This window comes from Pyxicephalus adspersus, chromosome 8 (genome assembly GCF_032062135.1).
Source record: "Pyxicephalus adspersus chromosome 8, UCB_Pads_2.0, whole genome shotgun sequence".
Classification (NCBI taxonomy): domain Eukaryota; kingdom Metazoa; phylum Chordata; class Amphibia; order Anura; family Pyxicephalidae; genus Pyxicephalus; species Pyxicephalus adspersus.
The window spans coordinates 409,803-429,389 of NC_092865.1; the positions used below are offsets into that span (position 1 = coordinate 409,803).

The window sequence follows — 19,587 nt, forward strand, 5'->3', positions numbered from 1 at the left end:
ATTCAGTTCAGCTAATCTCTCCTCATAGCGGAGCTCCTCCATTCCTTTTATTAGTTTAGTTGCCGGGTACAATTTGCTCCAACAGGGGAAATAAATTCCTTCCCGATCCCATGAGGCAATGGGATGTTCCCTGGATCCCCAGTTCTCACATGGATCTGTTTGTATTGCAGGAGATTCAGATGAAACGTACGGCTATCGAAGCCTTCAATGAAACCATTAAGATATTTGAGGAGCAATGTCATTCCCAGGAGAGATTCAGCAAGGAATTCCTGGAGAGATCTCAGCGAGAGTCTGGAGACAAAGAGATGGAGAGGTAAATGTGACGATCCTGCCAGGTGAATGTGCTATGAATGCTCCATGAATGCTGTGTGCGCTAAGCGTCTTCTCTTCTTCCAGAATTATCATTAATTATGAGAAGCTAAAATCTCGTTTGGGGGAGATTCATGACAGCAAACTGCGATTGGAACAAGACCTGAAGACGCAAGCTCTAGACAACCGGGAAATAGACAAGAAAATGAACAGCATCAAACCGGATCTGATCCAACTGAGGAAGATCCGGGACCAGTACCTTGTGTGAGTATTGTGTATAGCCGAGCCCCATCTGTGCATACATGTCCTATCCAGAGCTGCCCCCAGGTTTAGGAATGTATGGCCTATAGTATCCCCAATACAATTCCCTTCTGAGATGGAGCCATGGATAGCACAGGGGCTCCCTGGTAATGGACCCAGCATGGTGTTAGTCCCCATGTAGTATACGGGTTCTGATGGTGTGGGCTTTGTTCGGGTAATCTAGAGATTATGGACCCGATATCATGGCGTCTGTCTGGTTCTGGGTCATCTTATGGCTCCATTGATGTCACGCAATGTGCTAACCGTCTGTTTCCCCGATAGGTGGCTCAATCACAAAGGCGTGCGGCAGAAAAGGATCAATGAGTGGCTTGGAATTCGGAATGAAAGTATAGATGAGTAAGTGTGTGTCGTGGCTCCTATAGTCCTCAGGTAATAATCCTCAGGTGATAATCCTCAGGTAATAACCGATCTTCTCTTTCTGCAGCCCCTATTTCATGAGCGAAGAGGAGGAACCGCTGCCGCATTATGATGAGAAGACTTGGTTTGTGGGAGATCTCAACCGCATCCAAGCCGAGGAGCTTCTGCGAGGGAAAGCCGATGGAGCTTTTCTAATCCGGGAGAGCAGCAAGAAAGGATGTTACGCCTGCTCCGTGGTGTGAGTGTCGCCCTAATATCCAGCACTCCCCCTGTACCCCTCCTATGTTCTGTGGTATAATTCTCCTGATGGGATTTGTCTTCTCTTGTAGGGCGGACGGTGATGTGAAGCATTGCGTCATTTACAGCACGTCCCGGGGCTACGGCTTCGCAGAGCCATACAATCTGTACAGCACATTAAAGGAGTTGGTTCTCCATTACCAGCATACTTCCCTCGTCCAACACAACGATTCTCTGAATGTCAGGCTGGCCCACCCCGTCTACGCACACACCTCCTCCCTGTGCAGATAAAGCCCCGGAGGACCCCAGGTGGCTATTTTGGATCTTTTCTACAGTTTTTCTAGAACTAAGTGGGCATTCTTTTTACTTAGACTGCTTGTTTTGCACAAGAAGTGAATTTGTGAATGTGAACGAAGGCGCGTCGTGGTAGGATGGCCGTGTTTGGTGCTTCCCGCTTGTTCACACGACAATCTGGAAGAACCGAGCTTGCTGGAATGGGCTCCAGGTGCTTCTGATGTCTGAAGAACCTTAGGGCTCCGCACCAGTGCAGCCAGCAACACCGATAGAAGACCAAAGGATTCTCAATTCACTTTTATTTCCTGGAAGGAAACAAAAAAACTACTACTAAAGTTGCTTTATTTTTGCAACACTAAACAAAGTTTTGGCTTCCACAGCACTAACTCTTCATGCGAGGAAACGTCTAACCAAATTCAACCACCAAAACTTTGCTCGTCGCTGGACTAGGCACTTACGTGGGAATTTGGCGTCTGCACAAACTTCTCCGCCAAAACTTGAAAAACGGACGGTGGTTTGACACGCTAATCTCTGAATATTGTTGTAAGCTTCTATATATCTATTTTTCTCCTGGGGTGGGGGCCGCCTCACACGTTGCAGCGCCCACCACCGGCATTCCAGGGTTTAATATATTTTTATTTCCAAGGTTCATCCAATTGGACTCTTTGGAATGTAACTGACAATGAGCTGGTGCTCCATTGGGGAAACAATTGTCACGTTGTATTGTCAGATGACCATGGTTCTAGATGGCTCAATGTACCAAAAAAAGGATTCCAAGATTCGGGTGAATGAGGGGAGGTCGCTGCTCTGGGTTTTGGCTTCGGTTCTCTTCATACATCGGATGACCTTGGGGGAAGTCTGGGCCCAGCCGTGGTTCTGTAGTCCTCGTGGTAACATTCATGTTGAATGTTGGTCTCGGTGTATGAAGAGCAATGAATCGATCGTTGGCAGAAGCTGGCACGCAGACCTCTGGGGGTGGGGGGGTCTGACGGGAATAATTTAGACTTATTCTGATTGGTTGAATGGGAGAGCGGTTCTGAAACGATTGGCCGATTTGTGTCTGCCGTTGTTTTGTGAAACGCTGACAATTCTTTGAGGCAGAAGAGGTTATCTCATCAAGGCAGCTACGTTGTATGATTTGATTTTCTATTTATTTAATTTAAATATTTTCTCTGATTCCTGGACCCCCCTGAAGCACTGGGCAGCTTAGAAAGCCATCTAGAAGCATTGTGCATCGTCTGTGTCGGGGTGCCCCCTTATTGACCATTTCTCGGTTCTCTTATACTCCATGATGGCCGTTGCACATGGAATTCTTTGCACTCACTCGGCTCTTGGTAGAATTTGGGTTTGCCGCAGACAATGCACCGTACATCTGAGCGGGCAGCATTCGTGTGGTGGTGCCAGCTGGCAGTGGTTGGCATGAGGGCACATTGGGCTGGTTGGGGTTTTTTTTCTTTGTACTTTTTTAGTCTTGTTCTATACAAACTTATTTTCAGAATTTATTAATGTCCTGACGACGGCTGTGGGGCGGCGCCATCGGTTGTATATGTTGTCCCCGTGTGGGTGATGTGGCCAGATGTACTGTATCTTGTAGGCCGTGGCGGAGCGCCCCCTTGTGTCTCATTCCAGGTATATGAATAATGCCAGAAGTGGGCATAACTGTGCAATATAAATGCGATTCTCTGCGTTCCCGGGTGGGCAGCTGGTGGAGTTTTGCATCCTCTGGGCGTATTTGCCTCTTTCGGGGAGGGAATAGCGAGTCAGTATTACACGTGCCTGTGCTTTTCTGCTCCTTATTTCTCTCCAAAAATAAAATCTTCACGGTATGTGATGGGCTGAGTGAATTCGGCCGGCACCACAGGGTTCCGGAGCTGTGACGGCTGTAATAAGGTCCTTTCAGAAGTAGCAGCGCACCTGTGTGCCCGCTCCACTGCTAGTAATGTTTTGCACAACCGATTTCCCTCTACATTGTGGGAGCAATTTAATGTCACAAAGACAAAAAACTTAGTCCTAGACTATCGTGATTTGCACTAAAATAAGGGCCCCATATTGTCCAGTCACCTGCTGTGCTCCCTCCAAAGGCTTACGCTTACAGACTATTATAGAAATGATCTGTAACCACTTCCCGGGCCCCTAGGAGCCCAGACTCGTTGTGCACTAAACTGCCAAATCAAAGGAGATCTGCTGCTGATTGGTTGCAATTCCCCCACTACAAATGGTTCCATGATCTGACATTGGGACCCCCAGCTCTGGAATCCCCTCTGTCACAGCGGGGTGTAAGATGATTGGAGAGATCCCGCCATCTCTATATAAATGCCCCGGACCATGTGAGATGCAGGTAAATACCAGTGACGCCCTCTAGGTGGGTGGGCAGGAAGTGCAAGGGCAGCCGCGGGGCTTTTATATGACCCCCCCCCCAGATCAGTGACAACGCAGACGGGTCCAAGTTCTGTTTTGTGTCAGGTTGTCGGACTCAGAAAGTGTTTTTGTCTCTGAACTCTCGGTACTTGAATTGTTTTATAGGACGTTGGCACTTGCAATGACTTTTCTACATTTCGCGGTATTTCTGCATTCAGAGGCAGAATTGTTTCAGGGGAATTCGCTTTTTATTGATCAGTGGAGGTCAGGGAAATGAATTGTTTTTGGGGTTTTTTCCTCTTTGTGTTGATGGCTCTTCAGACAAATCGGAATCTTCAAGTGGAATAAAGGTTATCGGAGCGCTGGGTGTCACTCGCTGTCCTGTGGGGAATTCTGGGTAATCCCTCGGCCCGGACTCCATATACATGAGATCTCTGCAATATGCAGAGCGCCCCCTATAGGTTGGGACCCTCGGGGGGGGGGGGGGGGTCTACAGACGGGTTATAATCCATGTCCCTTCTTCCCTAACCCCCCCACTCTGGCACATCAATGGGGGGGGGGGTTTTTTAACTAAATTTTTTTTAAAAAATTCACATTTTTATCATGTGACAGCTGACTCCGCCTCTACGGATTATCATTAAAGGGGGTAAAGTGTGGGGCAATAATGGCAGAACAGCCCAGACTTGTTCTGAGGGGGTGGGGGTGCTCTTAACATCAGTGGAGACGTTGTGCTCATAAAAAGCTGGCATTGATCATGTGATCTGTAGTACCCCTGGGGTGGGTCCTGTGGTCTGTAGTTCCCCCGGGGTGGGTCCTGTGGTCTGTAGTTCCCCCGGGGTGGGTCCTGTGGTCTGTAGTTCCCCCGGGGTGGGTCCTGTGGTCTGTAGTACCCCCGGGGTGGGGTCACGTGATCTGTAGTACCCCTGGGGTGGGTCATGTGATCCGAGCCCATGGGGGAAGGGCCCGGCCTTCATATTCCTGGGGGATGGACATGCCCGTTCTGTACACCTGGCGCAGCTTGTTGCCCTTACCCACTATTTCCTCTGGGGGGCAGCGAGGACACGGGGGCTTTGTGCAATGTTAACCCTTTAATTCCCAGATGCTGAAATAATTTTCTCCTTAATCCTCCGTTGGGCTCCGGCGATGGGGGAGATTTTGGGACATTTCGGTTGCACTCATTTTATGTATTTTGAGTTTTTTTTTAATTTGATGAATCTTTTCCATTCTTATTCTGCGGGACAGAAAGCGATTGAGTTTAATAATAAAACTTTGGAGGATTTATGCAAACAGGTTTCACCCAATAAGCTATTACGATGCATTGAATGCACAGCAGCTTCCCGGCGCACAATTCAGCCGCTGGATGGAAACGTTCAGCCAGTTTATTACACATTTCTGTCGGTGATCCTGCCACCGCCGCAATGACTTTTCTTCTTCCTGTTGTGGGGAATTTGCGCATGTTGCTTTGTTCTGACTGTTGTTGTGTAAAACGCGTTCTGTCTGTATGGTGTCAGGAAATCGCTATGGCATAGGTGGCCTCCAGGAGGCGCTGTATCGTCTCGTGTTACATCATCACCACGCTAGCGCTGTGATAGGCTGAATCTTTTGTATGATTTTCCTATTGGTGGATTGCAGTCACCGGGCCGGGCGGAGATCAGCTTCATGCAATAAGTACACACACGCAATAACCCGTGTGCAATGCGATGGGACCCCGAATCTTCCAGGCCCCTGCACCCGGTGACCCCAATCCCCCTCCCCCCCTCCTCTGTATTTCGGTACCATGGTGGGCTGTTGTCACAAGTGATCTTGTATCTAATTGTTCTCTGCAGATTTGTGTACAGAATCTCACGGTTCCATAATACTTACCTGTCTTGCAGAATTAAAAAGAAAATATTTTCCTGATGCAGCGCTGTACGTTACATAGCGCCAACATATGACGCAGCGCTGTACGTTACATAGCGCCTACATATGACGCAGCGCTGTACGTTACATAGCGCCTACATATGACGCAGCGCTGTACGTTAGATAGGGGTTACAAATGACAGAGACAGACAGTGACAAAATAAAAGGGGTAATATGTTAAAAGCCCCACCCCGGGCACAAATACCCCTCCAGCCCCAGCCTGCCCCACCTCTGGGTATTTGGAGACCACAAGCCTTCTGCTGGGTCCAGCCAATCACCTCGCCCTGCTGCACGCTCCCACCCCCCACCTCCAGGGAGCCAATGCAGGGGGCATTTACACATCTTCAGCCAATCATCTACATGGAAGAGCCGTCTGGGGGACAGGAAGTACAGAATTCATCCAATGAGGACAGAAGTAAAATCTGACAACAAATGACAAGCCTGTGTTCCCTTTGTGTATTTTTACCCTGGTTTATAATGGGGGGGGGGGGGCGGTAGCCTGGAGAATGGGGATTGGGGGGGTCACTGCCAGAAGCCTCGGAGAGCCTCCTGGCCAATGCAGCTGAATGGAACAATGGCTGAGCTGAGCGCCTCTCCTGATTGGTCCGTTGGAGAAGCTGCTTCTATTCAATCCAACAGGGGGGGCTGGTGAGCAGACGGGGGCAGATAAAGCATCAGGTGCACAGACACAATACTGCCCCTGGGAGGGGCAGGGGGGCATTAATGGCACTGACACACCCCATACACACATAATGACATAACTGTCATCCATGGCAACCAGGCTGACCAATCCCTGCCCTGTGAATGAATCTAGTTGCTATGGGAGATGCAGACTCACTGTCCAATAGATAAACTCCCATACAAAAGGGTAAATAACCCCCCCATCCACATTATAGCCCCTACCTGCAGGGTCTGGGAACAGGGATTTGCCCCCTGCGGCCTAGTGGCCCCAGGTAACTTCCTATTTACCCCCAGAAGTTAAGAGGTGGGGCTTCTTATAGGGGTAAGGCAATGGCTGGGCTGTTGAAGCTCCTCCCCAACAACCAGAACCCCACCCCCTATATTAGAAGCTCCACCCCACCCTAGCTGAGCAGACAGGAAGTGACATCACTATTGTTTATACCCCCCCAGGGGTTTTTAGATCTCTGCCTGGATGCCCCAGGTAGGGGCCAATATAAATTTCTGATGAAGAGACAAACAGATAAATGTGACGTGTGTCCAGGGCCACATATTGAGGATTAGTGGGGCCACCATGGCCGACCACCTCACAATTCCAGGCCCTGGGACGCCTCTGGATCCAAGAGAATGGCAGCTTCCATGTTGCAAGTGGGCGGAGCTTATGAACCATGTGGGTGAATGATGTACTGAGTTTGGTCATGTGATCAAATATAAAAAGTGAGAGCCAATCAGCAACCTTATAAAACACAGGTGGGGGGGCCGCAGGAGGAGTGCCGGGGGCTCCGATTACAAATCACCAATCAGCAGGCCAGATAAAAATCGATCATTAGGTCAATCGTCTCTGTACGTGTGTATGATTCATTCGTTTATTCATCATTTCCAAATAGATTCATCGTCCCCAAACCAGCACCGAGCCGGTCCAAACCCCATCCACACCGGGCCACAAACTGGGAATATCAAACACATCCAAACCAGAATCCCCAACCTTGCCCGAAGCCCCATCTGCCCCGGCCCAAACCACGAGCTGTCATTCCCGTGATAAATCCGTGGCTCGGGCCGTGGTCCATACAGATCACACGTGTAAACGTCTCACAATTCACATTAACATTCACTGAGGGCAATCTCATGTTTCTTTGCTCTACATAGAGCTCAGGCCGGGGTTCGGTGAATCTTTCCCCCGGCTGTGAGAACACAGAACTCATTCATCCGATAACCAACAACCCGCCACGTAACCACAGCAAGAGATTGCAGAGCCAATGATTTCATCCCCGGCAGATGCGGAAAATGCATTTTGTTTGCAGCTCAAATCTCGCCCAGGGAAGCAGCAAAACCACGGACCAATGGGGGCGCAGCAAGGGACCCCCCATCTCTGGAAGGCGTTGCAGAGCCCTGTGGTCGGTGCTGGGCCAGGTGCTGACCGCTGACACTCAGAGTTCACGTCCGGTCCGTGGCCGCTCCTCATTCAGCCAAAGCGATGGCACAAAGTCCTCATTCAGATCACTGCACCTGTACACATACCGACCCCGGGGCAATGAATGGGCCCCTGTGATCCCAGCTAACCACAGACCCCACGCAGACCCCCAGCTCGGAAATGAGAGGGGAAACCAGGGCGAGCAAAGGCCGAGATACAGAGGAGATGGAGAGAGGAGCCAAGATGGGGGGAGGAGGGGAGAGAAGGGGGGGGGGGGAAATGGGGCTCTGCAGGTAAATGAAGGCCCCCTTCCCCCATAAAATACCCCTCAACCCTAGAAGCCAGGGTGGGGGGGGCATAGGGATCAAAGACCAGCATGGCTGCTTTCCAGGTCCAGTTGTACCCCACCCCCCAGGACAGGAATGACAGACAAACTCCAGTTGTTTCCGGCATTTTTGGCAGATTTCAGTACAGAAGTCCCCGGTGATCCTGCCATGACGGCTGTGAGGTTGTCGCCGTCACACAGGATTATGGGGGTGACTACGAGTGACCATTTAACGGACGCAGCCCACTGTTGTCACCTTCAGGATCCCCATGTAGACAGGAAGTGGCTGCAGGAGATGAGATGGGACTCGCAGCACGCGTACGTTCACACAGCGTCAGATTTCTGCTATGGCAGCGAATAAATGAGGGCGACATTTCCGTGACATGGGATTGGTGGACGGCAGAGCTCTGGTGCACAGATCGGCCAGGAAACGCCTCCCACCGCCACCGCGCTTTCATCTTCCCAACTCGTAATTTAAGCATCCTGGCAGAGAACAGAGGGGCACAGTGTTCACCCCCCGGCCCACCGCCCCCCCCCCCCATTCATAATATTTATCAGGAAGGCCGATGGCCGGGAGAGACGATCAGATTCTCCAACACCACAGTATATGTAAGCGACGCAGGATCTTACAGCATATGAGCAGGTGAATGCATCCACAACATTCACCCAAACATTCACCCAGTATATAGTGACAAAAAGACGGATCGCAGTGATTTCATTCGCTATATTTGTGTCTGCGACATTTATCAATGATTGGAAGGTGCAGTTATGTTACCGGAGTATCTGGTGACCATATAGAGATCCCTATTGTGGCCCCACTGACCCCATTAGAGTGGCCCCTGATTCTATATCCCCCGCAGATTGATCATTGTGAACAGAGCGGGAAGCCATTGGCTACTTTCCATGGTGGAGGATTTCTGCAGATAACAGCGGCCCACCAATCACAGAGCAGAATTCTGCGTTTTGGAAACGGTGAATCTCCTCTGCATCCAATGCGATCAGTAACAGCAGCTGCAGAACCACTGAGGAGAAAGTGAAACCGAAATCTGGCCCGAGTCTGCAGAGAGACCACTGCTTCCACACAGAACCAGGCTTCATCTGCTCCATTCTGGTTGTGGCTGCGCTGTGTGGGAATTTACCCCACCACTACTCACCCCCCTGGGGCAGATATCACCAAGGGGGTAATATTGGGTTTTATATAGCTGATAAATATTAGAAATGGAATCCAGCCCAGTGGGAGTCACACAGGAGTGGCGCCCCCTGCAGGACATGATCAGGAAATGGTAACTCAGCACTGACCCGTACAGGAAATACGGAACAGCATGGGAGAGTTTATGGTGACAACATAAAGAGATGTTTTATGTTTACCCAAAGGTGACAACCTGAGCCAATGTAACATAACCCCCCCCCCACCTAATAAACCGACCAATCACAGGGAGCACTGAGCTATTCCCTTCACTCTCTTTGTTGATTGGCTATTTCTCGTAGTGACACCAGGGGGCAGCACTGGGTGCCTCTTGGGGATCCATAGAACAGGCATATATCATTTATATTTCCTGACATTGAGCGCCACCTATGGGCCACATTTATGTGCACTATAAATCAGTACATTTCCTGCTGTCTGTTAAATTACAAATATTGCGTGTGGCCCCTGAGGGCTGGAGCTGGGGGGCCCTGGCCACTGATTGGACTGTTCGGTTTTGGGATGCAATTTCCCATCCCAGGTATATTGGTCACCCTGGCAGATTTGGTCAGTGTGGGGGGGGGGAGGGGTAATACCAATCCCATTGGTCAGTCTGCAATTTGCCCAGCAAGACCAAAGCTTTGTACAGATCACAGGCCAGGGGCCCCTGGGGCCACATCTATTCAGCTCAATAAACGGCAGGGTGGCACCAGCAGACCACAGGGGGTCACTGTATATAAAATATATTGGGGTCACCTGAAGATTCAGAGGGCCCCATCCTGGCATAATACAAAACCCCCACAGAATGGAGCGATGCTGCCCCCTTGAGGATAATGCTGGAATAACATGAGTGTGATTGCTGCAGGTCCAGGTGGGTCACATGGGGCCCATCTCATACATCCTCCATGCAGATTGGGTAGACAGGATGAACATTGGCTGGACAATACCAAGTTTTCTGAATGGCGGTGTGGCCCTCCCTGTGCTGTCATAACACCCCATCTGTGTTTGGGGTAAACAGGGAACAAGAGGGGGAGGGGCCACCCACCGAATCTTCTAGCCTGCTTTATACCAATATGGAGGCCCAATTCCCGTCCAATGACAGAGACGGGCCTGATGAACCAATCACCTGAGAGCAGAAAATCCTTCCCTGATAACACCTTCCATTGCAATACATGAAGAAACATTCATCACATTACAGAGTGAATATCAGGCTGTTCAGTATAATAGCAGTGTCAGCATTCACTCAAACATTCACTGTATAGGCTGAATATTTCCAGATTTTTCTTCCAATCACTGAGCCGATATTTGTCTCACCTCTAATGTTGTATGGAGTCACATGTGACCATCCAGCGCAAATGATTGGACGACATTCCGCCCCATAAGTTTCCCATTGGATGAAGGCTCCGGGTTGGGCCGGCCCCTCCTTATTGGGGTGTTTGGGGCGTTGTCACCATTTCAGGGACATTACCCCTTCAACATAAAGCGATGATCCCTGGAATGAGATAAATAAACCCAACACCCCCATATTATGATGCTGCACCACCATGCTTCACAGTCTGCTCCATGTGGCTGGAATTCAGTGTCTGAGGCCCATCTGACAAACTGTGGCCCTTGGGCCCAAAGAGACCATTCATCTCTTCATCAGCCCACAAATGTTGGGTTATTCCTCCTTGGCTCAGGCAATGTGTCTTATGGACAAATGTCACCCCTTTATCTCAGCATTGGGGGCCGATAGCTTGGCGTCACATTGGGGGCCCCCTCTCAGGTTTACACTTCGGTCCCCTTCCTATTGGCTCAATCTTCCATCCAATCGGATGCTTTCTGTTGTCTTCCAGGTTTTGGTCACATTTGAGGGGATTTTCCTTTTTATGGTTTCCCCTCTCCGATCTCTGCAACGACCCATCTAAATGTTCAGTGAGATGTCATTCACATAGAATGAATGATTCACTAAATCACCTCCACACTTTTATTACACTGAACAGCCTGACATTCCCCTTTCTTCACTTTACGTAAAACACAAATCTGATCAATCTTTCTTTATGATTTGATTTGGAATGGGAGCTGCAGAGATGAAAGTTATGAGAAGTTTCAGCTTTATTCACACTTTTATTCACATTGCTATTATTCTGAAATGAGCGCTGAATCTGTATGAGGAGAGCAGGGGGTGAGAGGACCAATCTCTGTGTATGGGAAGCTCCTCAGTAACCAAGGGCCCCTAGCCCTGGGGCCACTTTACCGCCCATTTCCTACCTTGTACATCCATTCGGTGATCTGCTCACAGATTTTATTTCCAATGATAGAATTTGGCCCAGGCCAGGTGAATGTCCCTATTCCTTTACACCCTATGGTGAATAAGCACTGACAGACGAATAGAAGCAATTTGTTTTATTGGATGAGGCGGCTCGGGGCCACACTGCTCTGCAGTCATACATGAGACTTCCCAGCAAGCTTTGCACATTCTCCACCCCAAACGTCTGCTGGGATTTTATGGAATAGAAATTAATTTGTTTCAACAAAATAAAAAACTCCACACAAACCTTTCATTCGAGTTCTCTCAGCGCTACGTCTAACCAGAGCAAGAATATAAAAAATGGAATCAAAGCCCCCCGGGACCCTCGCAGCGGGGCCAAATCTTCCTGGGGGGGGCATCGACTCCCCCCATTGTACTGCATGAGTCTGGCTGTCCCAGGAATGGGAAATATAAGAAATGATATTGGAGAATCTCTATTCTGCTACAGACTGGAAGATGAGCGGAGACCCCGGATTAGCAATCCTCAAACCAGGGCGAGAAGTAACCTGGACCCCCCAATAATTCTATATGGAGTGTGGACCCCCAGGACTGTAAACACCAATAAAGGTTGTCATGTGACCATATCATGTGACCGCAGCGAGCTGCACAATCCGGCCGGAAAGTCCTGCGGCCTAAAAACTCTCCGTGCAGAATCTACAACCCCCCACCCCACCCCCCTCTGCTTTACTACCCATTCAGCTTCACTATTTCTATCTGCAGCTTAACGGCTCATTGCTAAATGCTATAAAACCTGTAAACATGGCAAAACGTACCGAAGAGCCTAAAATAACAATAAAAGTAGAAGACGAGAGAAAGGAGGGAGCAGGAGGGAGCTGAGCGCCCAGGACCATGAATCTTGTATAGTGCCCGGACGTCAGATAAAGGTTCAGAGTCCCCATTGCATCGTTTTCGGGCGATTACCTAAAATCTGAGCTCCATGAGCAACTCTCATTTCTTGGTAATGGGAAACGTAACCCCTTCCAGGCAATCAGCTGAGAGTTACAGCCAGAAAGCAGATAAATCTCTGAGTAGGAATTAGCACTTGTTGGGGGGGAGGGGTGGGGTAATTGGGGTCGTGTGGCAGTCGGAAATGCTGACACCAAACAAATCTCATTTACAATAATTGTTCCGGCTTAGTCTTACCTATGTGCACTCCCGTATGGGGACAAGTCTTGAAATGTGAAAAGGAATCTACACATGTGTCTGCCTATGGGGGAACCCAGATAAGAGGAAGTTTGGGGGTGCAGAAATGCACTACAGATCCAGACAAAAAAAATCAAAAAAACAAAATGCATTTCCTCCAACACACAGAATGACAAACAAGTTCTCTATACAGAAATATACACAGCGCACACAGTCCACACAATGCTGCTATGTTTTCCTGTCCTTCTGTACGGCTGGACAGTCTGCATTCTCCTCTCTCTGCAGATTCTGGCTCAGACCACCAAGTGACTGCGACCGGACTGCAGGAAGTTCTGCAGCAGAGAGGAGCTCTGAGTGTTTTGTGATTGGCTGACTGTCCATCATGGCAGCTGCACTGCACTCGTTCAGAGATGAGCATGTCCTGAAAGTTCCCTCAGCATAAACTGCCTTCATGTTCTGAACAGACTCGGACCTTGAAATTTCGGACCTCTTCTGCTTATTATTATTCTCCGGCATTGCCGATTGGTGGGCGGTCTCCTTGGCTCCAGGGACAATGAGTTTTACCGGCCCCAGGACACTCTTAGCCATTGATGAGGAGGGAGAAGCGGCTCTGTCCTCGGGCAGCGTCGTGTTAGGATCTAGTAAAGTGCATTGTGTCTGCTGCCCCTGCTCGCTGGCAGTTATCACGCATTGCACAGCTGGGCAGCGGCTGGGGCAGGGTACCGTGCCAGTCTGTGAAATGGCTGCCATCTCAGGAACACCAGCCTGAGGACACACAGACACCTCTATGGGGAGGGCAACGCCAGGCTGCACCTTCAGTGGACTGTCATGGTGGCTCAGTTCATGGAGTGGTTTGTTGGGAAGTTCCGGTGCTTCATGGGTCGGACTTGTATTGTGCTTCAGAGTGACTGTCAGTGCAGCGGACGCTGGGCAATTCTCTGGGGGGGATTTAGCCGTACACGAGGGGCCCGGGGTTAGGGCACAGGGTGCTTTTCGTTCACTTCTACTCCGAGAAATGTGAGCTAGGGAGGATTCGCTGTCACTCCTACTCTTACGTCGAGTTTGGATGGAATCTTTCTCATCACTAAATCCAGAACCTGAATCCTGGTCGGTTCTGAAGGACGACATTCTCCTGCCATCTTGGCTATCCTCCGAGCCGTCATCCGTCTCATCCTCTGATGAATCCACTTCTCGAATTGCTTCCTGTTTCTGCAGGGACTCTCGTCTCTCTACCCCGTCTTGTCGAATGGCCCCCAGCTTTCGTGAAGACGGCTTTTGCAGAGTCCCCTTCTCTGCTATCCCCACCTTTCCTCCGGTGCTCTCATTTAGGGACTCCGGCAGACACTGCAGGCTCAGATCTCGCTGTAATATTTCCTTCTTGAAGTCGGAATGAGAGATGTCCAAACTGTGTTTACGAGAGGAAGCCAGCTTCTTCTCCGAAGACAACGAGCCTGACAGCTTCTCGGCAGATTGCACTCTCTTCAGCAGCGGAGAACGGGGAGGCTCGGCACTTTTTGGTCGGGAGATCTGGCGGACCAGAGGTGGAGAAGAATGCAGCTTGACTGGGAAAGATTGCATGAGGTTGCAGTTCCCTAAGCTGTGTCCTGGAAGAGGTGAGGGGGAGCGTTGGGGCGAGGTGGACTGCGATGTGGGGGACGGTGTATGTGCCAGAGGAGACAGTGGTATATTCCCTGCTGATTTTCTACGAGGAGAGCGGTATTGACGTTGCAGCTTCGGTGCCAATCCATGAAGAGAACTTGGTCGGATGTGCCCGGAGCTGGCTGGGGAATTGGGAACGCTGGAACTCGGAGAGCTGCTCTGGGAGGAATTCCCACCAACTATGGAACAAAGTGAGAAAAGTATTTTATATCCTCTGACAAAAACTAAAAATCTGAAACAATATTAGAAATATAAAATCAATCTCCTTACTGGGAGACAGCTGCCATTACCAGGTGAGAGCCCTGGGGTTATGTTTGTTAGGTGAGCTGTCTGTAGGGTTCTATCTGGGAAGTTTGTTTCCCTATAGGATGGATTTCTCTCAACCTATGAACAAGGTATTCAATGAATTCCCAAAGACTTTCACAACCCCTAACAACCAATCAAATTACAGGAAAGGTGAAGTCTGACTGGCTGAAGATTCCTTGTGTGTCACATTCCTCCAACAGCATGACATCTAAAACAGGTGAAATGGGGGGTGGCTTTCTTACCTGAGTGGGCGGAGTCTGGAGTGGAGCGGTAGTTCTGGGTTGGGGAGCGCGGGGACAAAACGTGAGTTGGAGATCCGGGGACACTTTCACCAGAGGACAGCGAGCGGTTCAGAGATGACAGGCTGCGGCTGGTGTGCAGAAGTGAAGCTTGTTTGGTGATCTTTCGGAACAGTGAACTTTTCTTTTTACTGCAAAGCAGATAAGAAAATAATTAAAACAGATTCCTAAAATGTTTGCACAAAATTAAATTCCCAACTAATTTCATTTTCCTACAATTCTGACACCTCCATTTCTCATCACTTTGCATATAATCTGCGTTCACACAATACAGTATTATCATTAAACAGGATTTGTATAGCGCCAACATATTATGTAGCATTGTACATAAAGTAGGGGGGGCAAATGCCAGACTGATACAAACAATGACACAGAGAGGACTCTACCCTGAAGAGCTTACAATCTAGGAGGTGGGGCAAGTATCACATAATAGGAGGGGGGATATGGAATGGTGGGAAGTAGTGAGGGGAGACAGAAGAAGAAGGGTAGGTGAGGGGGAAGCGTTGGGTTTTAAATGAGCAGAAAGTAGGAGCAAGCTGAATAGGACGAGGAGACCATTCCAGAGAATTCGGGCAGCTCTAGAAAAGTCTTGGAGCCGTGCGTGTGAGGAGGTTATGAGTGAGGAAGTCAATAAGTCTGCATTTACCTCTCCTGCCCATCTTTGCTTTTATTCTTCTTGTTGCGGCGAGCCATTTTGGACTTGTGGCTGGCCTTCCTTGCCGGCCCGACTTTTATTGAAGTGTTCTCAAAGGGAGTTGTGGATATGGAGACTTTATTCCCGCTCTGGAAGAAGATAACATAACAATCAATACAAGAAGCACCAATAGAATAAAAGCAATATATAAATATAAAATAATCCCCGAGATGGAGCTATTCACCGGTTACCATCTACTTCTAGGATATCCCGAGTCCCAATACAGAGAACTAATGAACGGTCCAATGTGAATCTGCCACTGGTTTGGTCCCCAGCATGAGTGAATCTTTACTTTTACTTTTCATTTTGTGACCAGCATTGTCAGCAGGATTGCCACTGTCTATGTTTGCCCCAATGCTGCCACGTCACTGCAGTAGAATACAAAATTCTCTCTAAATATTTAACTGACAGACTGCATGGAAACATTTGGGAGCCACTGACTGTCCAATTACTTTTATTATTGGATAAAATGGCTTTTAAAGAAAAAGAAAATGCCTGGGGTGTGGAGGGATTTGTGTATCAGGTAGGTAGGTGGGGGAGGAGCTGTGGAGGGATTTGTGTATCAGGTAGGTAGGTGGGGGAGGAGCTGTGGAGGGGTCCCACAGACAACCTCTGACTGCGATGGGGGTCCCACAGACAACCTCTGACTGCGATGGGGGTCCCACAGACAACCTCTGACTGAAATGGGGGTCCCACAGACAACCTCTGACTGAAATGGGGGTCCCACAGACAACCTCTGACTACATGTTCATTGCATTCCCGGAGGTTTTAGGCCGAGGGTGGACGATGTTCATTATTCTTTTTATTAATATTACACAGTATTTATATAGCGCCATCATATTACGCAGCGCTGTACAAAGTCCATAGTCATGTCACTAACTGTTCAGATTCGAACCTGGGACCTAGCGCTACAAAGGCAAGAGAGGTACCTCTGAGCCACCATGCTGCCCCATACCTTCAGAGATTAATAAATCTTATTTATATAGCACCAACATATTACGCATCGCTGTACAATAAATGGGAATAAGCTGCAAGGAAAGTCATCGGCCTGTCCATGAAACTGATAGAACCATCAAAATGTAAAATTCTACCCAAACAGCTTTAGCTTTATACCTGGATGGACACAACCCGCTTGCTGTACCCCGTAATACCCCTCTGATGGCATGGATTGGCACATTTACCCAGACCATGTGGTGCACGGTGTAGACATCACTCTCTCCCATGTACACACGAATGGCCCGTAGGGTGAAGCCATATTTCTTCCCTGCGCGGTGAATGAGGATCGGAGGTTTGAGGTGGCAAACAGCTGGGGGGAAGTCTCGGCTTGGGGAGGAATCCCGCGATGATGGGTTGGAGGACAGAGATCGAGGGGACATTGGACTGGCCAGAGGAGAACACATGTGGTGATCTGCAAAGGAAATCCTTATTAGTACAGAAAAGATAAAAGCTCTCTAGAAATAATAATGACAATTGTCTCTGCAATGTGTTCCATACCGGAGGGGATCATCAGGGACAGCGCGGTGGCAGATGCAGATTTGATGACTTTATTGACAGGTCGGGAAGTTCGTTTCTCTGCAGAGTCCCCAGACAGAAGCCGGTGACGAGCTCTCCTCACAGCCAGGTCACTGATAGCCTTTGGGGTGGTAAAGTCCGAGGAGTCGGTGGTTGCAGCATGTGTGCTCTGATCAGAGAAGTCTGTGCTGCCCGCTGAGGATGAGAATACACAAATTAAAGTCAAAAACAGGTAAGCACTCCGACATTTGCAGCGCTGGGTCCCAGATTGGAATCTCAGCCAGGACATTATCTGCATGGAGTTTGTAGGTTCTCCCCGTGTCTGTGTGGGTTTCCTCCGGGTACTCCAGTTTCCTCCCACATTCCAAAAACATGCAGTTAGGTTAAATGGCTTCCCCTAAAATATACCTTAGGCTGTATTAAAGACATATGACTATGCGGGGGCATTAGATAGTGAGCTTCTTTGAGGGACAGCTAGTCACATGACTATGGACTTTGTACAGCGCAGCATAGTATGTTGGCGCTATATAAATACTCAATGATGATGATAATAATATGTATATTACAGCAGCCATTGTCTGACCCAAAACTGTCTAGTTGTGTGCTAGTAAAGCTTCCATTCTACCACAACTGTGGGCCCCTTCATTCACCAATTGGTCATTACCAGTCAGGGTGGTGGAGCTGCTGATGTTACTGATAGTTGAGGATGGAGTATTTGCTCCAAGATCTTCATCCAGTTTCAGTTCTCGCTCCACAGGCTGCGCTGCTCCTTCCTGAGAAAAGGAAGTTGGCGTGGAAGTAGTTTCATGCCGAGCTGCTTTTTTCTGTGAGCGGAGTTCCTCTTCAGTGGATACAGCAAAGCGTGGCATATCGACCAGAGTGGAGCAGCGCCTACGCGCAGTCAGAGGTGGGCTGGAATCACTCTCTGTGTGGGATGACTCGGAGGCCGAGAGACGTTTCCGGAGGCTGAAGAGAGGACGATGGAGAAGTCAGTTCTGACTTTAGAAGGAGAGGTTACACACAATCCAGACATGAATCTAAGAAACCCTTATGGGGTGTCTGTGGTAACCAATTTCCCACAAATAAGACTAAAAATTGTTATTGGATAACAGAAGCATCCTAAACAGTTCTCATTTCAGATGGGGGGAGGGGTATGAAATATTTACATTTCTGGTGATCCGATGATCCAGCCTCGGTCTCTGTGCTTCAGACCCCCCAAGCCGTCTAACCTATCGTCTTTCTCCTCACTGAGGCTGCGCTTTGTAGGTGGTGGAGTTTTCTCTTCATGAATGGACAATCGCTCCATACTGCTGTATACCTGGGAACGAAAGAATATAACTACATAGAAAGACCAACAAGAGATCTAAGCAGCTAGGAAATACTGGGAACCCTGCAGGATGGCCAATTCCTGACACAATCTGCACCCAAATCTGGAGTTTCCCATTACTGGGTCTATATACAGACAATGTGACAAGAGCGCTGCTTAGCTGTCTGCATCCATGGCTGCGCTTCTCAATGATACCGGGGCTGACCTCCTAACACAACCAGGACAGAAACAACCTTCTACATCCACATTGTAGAACGACTTGCCAGTACCCCATCCGCTTTCCCACCCAAAAAATCCTGTGCATTAAAAATTATCAGAAATGAAATAATAGTGACATTTCCAAAGTGTCCAGCACAGGGGAAGCTGTCACATCGGCCTCATACACTAGGTGGCGCTATTATCCCACAATTATCTGAACAAAGTAAAGTTCCCAGCTCTATGGATATTTCCTACTTATTATTGCAGCAATCTGCTCTACAAGCTTCAAATTCAATAGCAAGCTGAGCCAATGGGATATCGTTACCTTGCTGTATCTGGGTGAACAGGAAGAGAACTGTTTGATCTCCAAGCGATCTTCATCATTTGTGTCATCTTCCTCCTCAGAGTCCAAATGCTGATATCTCTCTGACCGAGCTGAACAAAACAAGAGACAGGTGAGAGAATTTACGGAGATTCCACGCTACAATCTACAATGACAGCCAGACATATCCATCCTGCCCACCTACCTCTATCATACACAGCCTTCCCACCTACCTACCCCACACAAGAATCCCTTCCCACCTACCTACCCCACACAAGAATCCCTTCCCACCTACCTAGCTGATATACAAAGCCCTCCACAGCTCCTCCCCCACCTACCTGATACACAAAGCCCTCCACAGCTCCTCCCCCACCCACCTACCTGATACACAAATCCCACCACCCACCTACCTGATACACAAATCCCTGCACAGCTCCTCCCCCACCTACCTACCTGATACACAAA

At 49.0% G+C, this 19,587-nt stretch overlaps 2 protein-coding genes across 2 annotated transcripts in view; one reads left to right on the forward strand and one right to left on the reverse strand.

Moving 5' to 3' along the window:
- PIK3R3 (phosphoinositide-3-kinase regulatory subunit 3) overlaps positions 1 to 5,775 on the forward strand; it is a gene marked incomplete in the record, with an annotated part of 11,460 nt that extends 5,685 nt beyond the window's left edge. The window contains 4 exon segments of the mRNA XM_072419267.1: positions 397 to 573; positions 892 to 966; positions 1,055 to 1,225; positions 1,317 to 5,775. Coding sequence (XP_072275368.1) covers positions 397 to 573; positions 892 to 966; positions 1,055 to 1,225; positions 1,317 to 1,515 — 622 coding nt within the window.
- A 5,967-nt stretch (positions 5,776 to 11,742) lies between these two features.
- Positions 11,743 to 19,587, reverse strand: part of MAST2 (microtubule associated serine/threonine kinase 2) — a gene marked incomplete at its 5' end in the record, with an annotated part of 54,588 nt that continues 46,743 nt past the window's right edge. The window contains 8 exon segments of the mRNA XM_072420597.1: positions 11,743 to 14,643; positions 15,013 to 15,200; positions 15,716 to 15,939; positions 16,915 to 17,171; positions 17,258 to 17,470; positions 17,940 to 18,241; positions 18,442 to 18,593; positions 19,126 to 19,235. Of these exon segments, the coding sequence (XP_072276698.1) occupies positions 13,034 to 14,643; positions 15,013 to 15,200; positions 15,716 to 15,939; positions 16,915 to 17,171; positions 17,258 to 17,470; positions 17,940 to 18,241; positions 18,442 to 18,593; positions 19,126 to 19,235 (3,056 nt within the window).